The sequence below is a fragment of the Leptonychotes weddellii genome, chromosome 6 (genome assembly GCF_054177405.1).
Source record: "Leptonychotes weddellii isolate Sample4059 chromosome 6, ASM5417740v2, whole genome shotgun sequence".
Lineage (NCBI taxonomy): Eukaryota > Metazoa > Chordata > Mammalia > Carnivora > Phocidae > Leptonychotes > Leptonychotes weddellii.
This window is the reverse complement of record NC_138374.1, coordinates 64077493-64087130: the sequence shown is the minus strand read 5'-3', so window position 1 is coordinate 64087130 and position 9638 is coordinate 64077493. Positions and strand designations below refer to the sequence as shown.

The window sequence follows — 9638 nt, the reverse complement described above, 5'->3', positions numbered from 1 at the left end:
AGAGAAAGGGACAAAAAAAAATCCTGAAGATAACTGAAAACTGTCTAAATTCAAAGCCACTTCCTTGCTATTCTCTTTAGCATATAACAAAACTAAAATAAACAATAACAACATAACTTTGCTTCTTGGGAATTACAGCGAACAAATAATTCAAGACAGGTCATTTTTCTAGAGAGCAGAGGGCTTATTTTAAAAACCCATGTGTTAAAAAAAAAAAACAAACATGGAAAAAAACAGAACTATTTCGATGGGGCTATTTACAGAATGTAATGCATTTTCTTTTGTTCTCCGAAACGGGGTAGGATACAGTATAAATAAAGAGGTCTCCTGAGAACTCAGGTAGCCTGATAAGCAAGGGCTGTGGTTGCAGGAACCTGGCTCCCAGGCCTGGGATGTGAGTATAACTGCTTACTAGCTTTATAACCCGAGGAAATGTCTTAATGTCCCAGTGCCTTGGTTACCTACTCTGTGGAAGTGTGGTAATCTCAGGAGATACTGTAAAAATTCAGTGACAGCGTCTGAGTTACTTTGTGCTGTAATAACCAGGAAGAAGGAAGAAGGGCGAGAGATGACCAGTGAACATGCTACTTAATGCACCAGTCCGTATCCCAGAATACTAGTCCACTGCACAGAGTTAAGTAACCTCTCTGGAATGAAATTATTCTTCTGTGAACGTTATAAAGGGAGATTCTAGAGCAAAGCAATGTGCAATTCAGAGTGGGGGCCACCCCCGCTTCCACACCCTGACGTCCAAGGGCTCAAGTATGCTTCCCCGGATTCATGCATGCTCCAGGTGTGTCAGACCCTTGGCTCCACAGCTAGGTGGCTCTAGTGGCCGCTAGTTTCTACTCCTTGCCACAGAATCTCATGCTTTGTTTCTTCCGAATACCTACTTTGTTTTCAGCTGTCAACTTTTACCAACTTAGCAACTCTCTCCCCTCTTCCAACTAGCTGCTTTTACTGAAAATCAGACAACTGTACTTGCAAAACAGTTAGAAATAAACAGATGTGGAAACAATCAACGAAACTAAAAGGCAGCCTATGGAAGGGGAGGAGATATTTGCAAATGACGTATCTGATAAAGGGTTAGTGTCTAAAACTATAAAGAACTTATCAAACTCAACACCCAAAAAACAAATAATCCAATTAAGAATTGGGCAGAAGAGATGAACAGTCATGTTTCCAAAGAAGACATCCAGATGGCCAACAGACACATGAAGAGATGCCCAACATCACTCATCATCAGAGAAATACAAATCAAAATCATGATGAGATATCACCTCACACCTGTCAGAATGGATAAAATTAATAACACAGGAAACAGCAGGTGTTGGCGAGGATGCAGAGAAAGGGGAACCCTCTTGTCCTGCTGGTGGGAATGCAAGCTGGTGCAGCCACTCTGGAAAACAGTATGGAGGTTCCTCAAAAAGTTAAAAATAGAACTACCCTATGATCCAGCAATTGCACTACTAGGTATTTACCCAAAGGATACAAAAATACACATTCAAAGGGGGTACGTGCACCCCAATGTTTATAGCAGCATTATCAACAAAGCCAAACTGTGGAAAGAGCCCAAATGTCCATCAACTGATGAATGGATAAAGAAGATGTGGTATATATACACAACAGAATATTACTCAGCCATCAAAAAATCGAAATCTTGCCATTTGCAATGGGGTGGATGGAGCTAGAGTATATTGTGCTAAGTGAAATAAGTCAGTCAGAGAGACAAGGACCAGATGATTTCAGTCATATGTGGAATTTAGGAAACAGAACAGATGAACACATGGGAAGGGGGAAAAAAAGAGAGAGGGGGAAGTAAACCATAAGAGACCCCCCCATTTTTTTTAAAGATTTTGTTTATTTATTTGACAGAAAGAGAGAGAGAGAGAGAAAGCACAAGCCAGGGGAGAGGGAGAGGGAGAAGCAGGCTTCCCGCCGATCATGACGATCCAGGACGCCGGGATCATGATCTGAGCCAAAGGCAGACACTTAACTGACTGAGCCACCCAGGCACCATAAGAGTCTCTTAAGGATAGAGAACAAACTGAGGGTTGACGGAGGGACGTGGATGGGGGAGGGGCTAGATGGGGGATGGGCATTAAGGAAGGTGCTTGTGATGAGCACTGGGTGTTATATATAAGTGATGAATCACTAAGTTCTACTCCTGAAACCTAAATAAATAAATAAATAAATAAATATTGATATAGAATCACCATAAGAAAAAGAAACAGATTTTGAGAGAAGATACCTCCAGTGAGTATACTGAAGAAAAGGCCTGTATTCTCTGTCACGCTCAGTTACTCAAAACTCTGGGACTCACTTAAAGGAGACGTAGCAACCATTTTCTGCAGCCATCTGCAAAAGCAAAAAGCATGGTGCTTACCTCCAGATGTCACTTCCCTTAGAAAACAAGGAAGACTTGATGACTTCTGGCGCCATCCAAGCATAGGTGCCCGCTGCGCTCATCTTGGTAGTCCTGTGCCATTCTCTTGCCAACCCGAAATCTGTAATCTTCAACGTTTTATTGCAGAAGTCATCACGCTCTATCTTCTCAAGCAGCAAAACTAAAAAAATTTTTTAAGAATCAAAGGTGGGCTATTTTCATATTCTTATAATTTTCTAGTCACACCGTTTCCTTGGTATTTAAGACAGAGCCTTCACCTCAGTCAGCAGGGTATTTTACCATCTGGCCTCCCTTGCGTCACCAAATCATCACCTTTACTGGGTCATTGGTGCCTGTGGTTACAAGTTTTTTTGTTTGGTTGGTTGGTTTAAATCCAGAGGCACAACATGGCTTAGCACTCTTTATGAATGCTTCTCTTCATGAGAAAGTAAGTGATTTCTAGGGGCAAGAAACACTTACTGAGGTATCATGGATAGGGTCAGAAGTCTGTGAGAGCTTCCCTGGTAAGAATATATTGTTTTCTTCCTAGAAGTTAGGTCCTGATCTAAATGCAGAGCCTTTTCTACCGAAGCTATTCAAGAGTATCGCAAGCAGATGACATGTCACCATAAATCCTTATTATCAAACAGTATCTTATAGTAAACTTGCAAAATGTTTATAGATTTTTAACTCCTAAAGGTATTTTATGAGATATGATTGCTTTACTAAAGCTCAAACTATAGCAAGAAGTAGAAACTTTAGAGAAACATCATTCGGATGCCTGTTTTCCTAGCCCCCCAGCCTCCTGACAAAATCCAGACCTCAAGAGCGACTTTCGGGAGCAGAACTCCCACCAGAGTCAGTGCCTCAGCTCTCACGCAACAGTAGCTAAAATAACCATGCTTCTCCCTGTCTCCCCACCTGCCCCCGCACACTCCGCCCTTCCCAGCACCTGGGGTTCTTCTCTCCTCTCCCTGGTTGATTCTCCTCTGCCTACAACCATGCAGAAAGTTGCCTGGGTTTTCCATGGGGCTCTAATGCAGCCCCCTAACCAGATTCCTCCTTGCCATTTGCTACAAAGTGACGGCTTTAAACCTACTGTTTTTGCTACCTTCTCTCACTCCTTCCTTAAAATCCTGCATTCCAACTCCCAGCTCCACTGTCCCACTTCAACCGAATCCCCGCCGCGTCCACTTCCTCTGCCATGACATCGCTTCTGGCCTCATTGCCACGCACAGGCATGACGATCATCCTAACCAGACAGCATAATGCATCTACCAGCAGATCCACTGTCCTAAAATGGCAGAGCTTTCCTTAATTTTTAAACCTTCCACACACAAACTACCAATATACATAACACCATGGATGAATCTTAAAACCATCACGCTCGGTGAAAGAAGCCGGATGTCAAAGGTTACAGATGATGATTCTATGTGTATTCTGGATCAGATCAGGGCTTGCCAGAGGCTCAGGACAAAGCTACACACGAGAACTTTCTGGGGTGATGCAAACTCTCTATCTTGGTGGTGGTGCTGGTGGTTACAGGATTATATATATATACATATTTGTCAAAACTCATCAAACTGAACACCCTGAGAGGGTGAATTCTACTGTATGTAATACAGGTAATAAACCTGCATTAAAGACACACCAACTTTCACAGTTCCGCGTAACTCAGAGAGAATGGCTCTCTCCCAAACTGCGGCCACCATAGCCTCTACATCTGCACAAGAACCTACACTTCACCCTACACCATGTGTTTCCTCCACTTCAACTGCTCATCCAGCCCAAATAGCGCCCTCTTGGTGAAACCTTCCAAACACCCCTAAGCAAAGGAAATGATTCCTGCCTCCACACTCACGTGACCCTGTGTTTCTATTGCAGCCCTTACAAAGCATAAGGTACAAGGAGTACTTGTTTTCACCTCTGACTTCTCCACCAGACTGTTAGCTCTGAGACAGTGAGTGTATGAGTGAGGGTGAGAGAGAGAGAGAGAAAGTTGGTAGGGAGAGGAGGACGATGGGGACAAAATGTTCAATTCACATTCCTGTTCACGTATCTACTCTGTGTCTCATCTTATTCAGAGACGTGCTGAATGCTCTCAAATGAACACAACATGCACATTCTTATACTTGCCCTTTGCTCATGCCAATCCCATCTAATTGAAATGAACAAGAAACGAGTAAGAGAGTCGCTAACAAGTGTGGCATTTTCCTAGATGTCTTGCACATATCCATTATTTCATTCAATCGTCACAAAAATCCCAAGGGATAGGCCTTCATTATCTGAAGATAATTAGTACTGAAAAAAATAAAGCAACAGAATGAATCCACTTAAACAGTAATCCAAATTTCAGAGTAAAGAGGGCATATGTGGGATTATTATTCAGGTTTTACCTTGAAAAATAAAATGAAAATAAGTCTATTTCATCTTTTGGTTTTTTAAAAAAGGACGTTTGCGTCACTGTTGTAACTATGTGCTAACTCTTAGAAGGATAAAAACAAAACACGTGTGGGAGGTCTTTTAGAATAAATCATCCAAACAAAATTGGAGAATAGCATAAGACATTCTTCTTTTTTTGATTTTTGGAACATGATCATAAAGAGGACCATTTTCCCAAATGTTAGTTATAAGAATAATGAACATTTACCAAGTATATTCTATCTGTCAAATGCATTTACGGCTATTTTAATCATAAAGTCCACACCGCAATACAATAGGTATTTACTATTTACTATCTGTACTTTATAGATAAGGAAGCTGAGACACAGGTGTTGTGTAAGCTGTCCAAGGTCACATGGCTAAGGAGCAGTGAAGCTCCAGCAGTCTGACCCCAGAGACATATACTCTTAACTACTGTCAACATTGCTTAGAGGATAGCTTTTATCAGTTTTTCAGGAGAGCTTTCTTTATCCTTTGGAAATCTCTCTCCATTCAGGTGCCCATTCTCTTCTTTCTGATTTCCTATCAGTGGAGAATTACTACCTGATCTCAGTGGAGGCAGTATGGTGGAGTGAGGAAGGACGTGCAGTCCTGGGCCACACTGCTTGGTTCGGATTCCCTGCTTCTGTTTCTTTGCCTGTCACGGGAATTGTGATAGTAGGTACATCATGAGGCTGTAGTGAGCAAGAGACGAATACATATCAGGTGCTTAGAATAGTGTCTGAAAGAGTATTTTGTGAAGATTACACACACACACACGCACACACACACACCCCCTTTATCAATAGGCTTGAAAGTGTTTTTAGTAAGTCTTTCAAAATCACTTTCATGGACTTTGGGGAATCCTCTTTTTCAAGAATTGAAATTTCACTTTGCAATGGATTTGTATTGTGTTTGCATTATATCATCAAATGTTTATAATATTAAAAGTCATAAAAGTCAAAGAGTTAATGCAACTGGAGAGAGCCAACACTAGATTGATTGATTGATTGATTGATTTATATTTATTGGAGAGAGAGAGAGAGAGAGAGCATGAGAAGGGGGAGGGTCAGAGGGCGAAGCAGACTCCCTGCCGAGCAGGGAGCCTGATGTGGGACTCGATCCCGGGACTCCAGGGTCATGACCTGAGACGAAGGCAGTCGCTTAACCGACTGAGCCACCCAGGCGCCCCGCCAACACTAGATTTAAACATGAGTGGGGACTTGCATAAGTTGCCAATACTGAATAAATATTGCTGTGTTGTAACATTTCTTTCCCCACTGACCTTCTAAAGATGAGATTTAGAGAGCAAGAACCCCCTGTTCTATTTTTTTTTTTAAAGATTTTATTTATTTATTTGACAGAGAGACAGCGAGAGAGGGAATACAAGCAGGGGGATTGGGAGAGGGAGAAACAGGCTTCCTGCTGAGCAGGGAGCCCAGGATCATGACCTGAGCCGAAGGCAGACGCCTAACGACTGAGCCACCCAGGCGCCCCCCACCCATTCTATTTTAATATCCATTACATAGATGATGGATCAGCTTTAAGGTGGTTTATATGCCTGCTCACGGCTACACAGTTGATAAGTAGCAAGGCCAAAATTCTACCATTTTTCCTGCTTGTAATCTCAACGCTATACTATAAAGTGAAGGATGGAGGGGGATGGTGGGGGGAGGGAGACTCACTTCTGTTTGGAATAGCCTCTTATTCTTTCTGTCCATCTATACTGTACCTATTCTCAAGGCCCAGATGCCTTAGGAAAACCTTCCAGAGCATCCTACAAAATAGGGACTATTTCATCTTCCCAATCATCCATTACCCACATATTATGTTGTTTTGTCCATTATCTTTTTACATAAGACTTATTGCCCTAAATTATATATGAATATATATAAATATATATTACTCCTAGGAACTGAATTTTACAGATTTCCCTTGTGTCCCCCAATATCACCTAACAAAATATCCTCTACATTGACTGCTCAATGAAATAGTTGATATTAGTGATAATTATCACCAGTTCTAATACTAAGAATATTGCCTACCACTTACTGATCCTCTTCTATGTATAGTCGTTTCACACATTTAATATCTCTTTTCACCTTCACACTATTCTATGAAGTGGGAATTGTAATCTCCAGTTCAGTCTAGAAATGTTATCCAAAAGCATGTGGCTACAATTCAGAGTCAGGTTTCAGATCCCATCTGCAGACGATTTCCCGTCTTCTGCAAAACTGATAAAGCTACTGGTTGTGAGAAGGGGGCAAAACAACCAGATATTTCATTTTGTAGATTGCTGAAGAGACTAATTTTTTGAACGTTCCTTCCTTCCACATCAGCTTAAGGTATATTTCTCAGTCCTTACTCCTCATCAATATCAAGAAAAACAAATATCTAGTCCCTTAAAACCCTAAATACTTAAACCACAGAAACAAACAAAAAAAATCAAATTAATCAGCTACTTCATCAACAATATTACCTTTCTCCACTTATACTACTACTAATTTCACTTTTAAACAACGGTTATTTTTACCACCAAAAAGAACCCCAAATTAATGCTCAAAATGGCTTGTAGTTCTATCAAACTTTGTTTTCCAAGACATTTTCCCATGTGTCCTTCACCCTTACAAACATCCACATAGGAAGGCATGAGGAAGCACTGATTAAAACAGGCATAAAAATGACTGTCCCTCCCCAGACCCCAGGAAGACCTGGCAGCCCTTGAGAAGCAAAGGCCAAGAATGCCCTGAAAATAAGTGAAAACAGAAATAAAAGTGAGAACTAACAACAAAATACTTAAAATTGATCACTTTCTAAATAAATGTCAGGGCACAATGTGCTATGAGCAGCATTTGTACTGATGGTTTCAGAGCGTCCCCCCTACCCCCCCGCAGTCCAAATTTCCACAGGAGCTAAGTGCCTCCACACTTTGCACAGAAAACAAGTTAAAATAACACCGTGAATGCCAAACGTTTAGAGGTCCATGAAAGGCCCATTGTTTTGGATTCTATTTCAGAGGTGTTCAGCAGAATTCCTGAAATTCCTTATCTTTTGGGCAAAGTGACCGAAACCAAAAATAGCCAGTGTCCCGACAGGTAGCTTCGGGCACCTGGCCAGGTTTCAGCCTGAGGACTCCAGGTTGGCAGCCAACTTCCGCTTCCTGCCCTTCTCCAGGAAGAGCCCAAGCACACCAGCCCGCCACCAGAAATTATAATGTACAGACCAGGCAAATAAACTTTTTTGGCCACAGAAATGGTAAATTCTTGTGGGTAACCTAGCGACGGGTGTTTGAGCCCCCTTTTGTGAGACTTCAGTGAAGATTTTTGACCCTTGTTAGCCCTGTTCTTGAACAATCAGCCTTTACAACCTTTACTTACTCTACTTACTCAACCATGAGGCACGTGGTTTTTCCGGCTCCTTTGAAGTTCCACATTGCTATTTTCAGAATTATAGCATATAATGTATATTTTTTTAAAAGCAATTACACTGTATCCATTCTATTTTCTCAACATTTATGGGATTGCTGTGTCCAAATTCCATTTGAGTCAAATGGGGTTAGTTTCAATTAATCTTTAACTAGGAATATATTATCAGGAAAAAAAAGTCATAAGAAAGAAAACAGGTCTGAGAAAAGCAAAATGTGAAAGACTATAGTATTAATGAACACACTTTTCTCAGCTTAAGGAAAGTTACTCTGAGAATTTCAAGTCTGAAAACAACCACCTATAAGGAATAAGTGCTAAGTTTACCAAACAGCACCACATCTCGCGTATTTCTCTCCATCTGTCCCTCACTGGCACCATATTGCCTCCCCCAACACACACTCCACTCGCCCACTCACCAGTCTGTGGAGGCAAAGGCAAACCTTCCCCGTGGCCTTCAAGCCCCTTCTGGACCTCATTCGAAATGACCTCTCCAGATCCCGTGTCCTCTACGATGAACCCTGCATCCTAACAATTTTGTGTACCACTGGCCACCTCTGAAAAACACAGCACTGCATTTGGGCACCCGCTGTATAGAACACTCTCCCGTCCCATCCTCCATGAAAACCACACGGGGCGGGCACCCCGCTTCCTGCATGAGCATCAGGGGACCAGCACTGCCTTCCCACCACAGTGTTAACCGGGAGACCACTTCAAGTCCCTTAGCCTTTGGAATCTCTAATGCCCCTTCTCTAAAAAAAAAAATAAAAAAATAAAAAGAACAACTTCCTCACTCTCCTCCTGCTCCAATATTACAGGAGTCAATAAATACCTTCTCCCGTTGGGCGCCTTCCTGCATGACCTCAGCTAGAAGTTCCCATTTCTAATGCCCTGAAGTTCTATCATCATGTTTACCCTACCTGTTCTTCTCATCTCTCTGATTAAATTAGAAGCAACTGGAGGATAAAATTTGCACCTAATTAACTTTATGTATTGATTTACTGATGCTACACAGCAACCATTCATATTTGTTAAATGAATGGGTACATAAATACTATAAGGGGGAAAAATGAGTACAAAGAAGATGAGTTATCAGCTTTCTCACATGAAGTCAGCTGCTACTACAGAAAACCAACTCACCTTTGCACTCCCGAAACAGTATTAGGAAACGAAGACTATTTTAAAGAGAATTACAACAGAATACTTATTTTGAATTCCTGTCCGTCTGCAGCATTTGACCCAGTTGATCATTCTTTCCTGAAACACGTTCTTCACTGACCTCCAGAGCATCCATGGCTCTCTGGGGCTCTCCTTCTTTTCTAACTGCTCCTTCTTCTGATTCCTCCTATCTCCCTGATCTCTAATTACTGCAGACCGCCAGGACTAGCCTTGGATCTCTGGTCTTTCTA

General features: G+C 41.7%; 1 protein-coding gene across 1 annotated transcript in view; it reads right to left on the bottom strand.

Moving 5' to 3' along the window:
* Window positions 1–9638, bottom strand: part of MAP3K21 (mitogen-activated protein kinase kinase kinase 21) — a 58543-nt gene that overhangs the window by 38340 nt on the left and 10565 nt on the right. The window contains exon 2 of the mRNA XM_081823166.1: window positions 2387–2567. Coding sequence (XP_081679292.1) covers window positions 2387–2567 — 181 coding nt within the window. The remainder of the gene's footprint in view (window positions 1–2386; window positions 2568–9638) is intronic.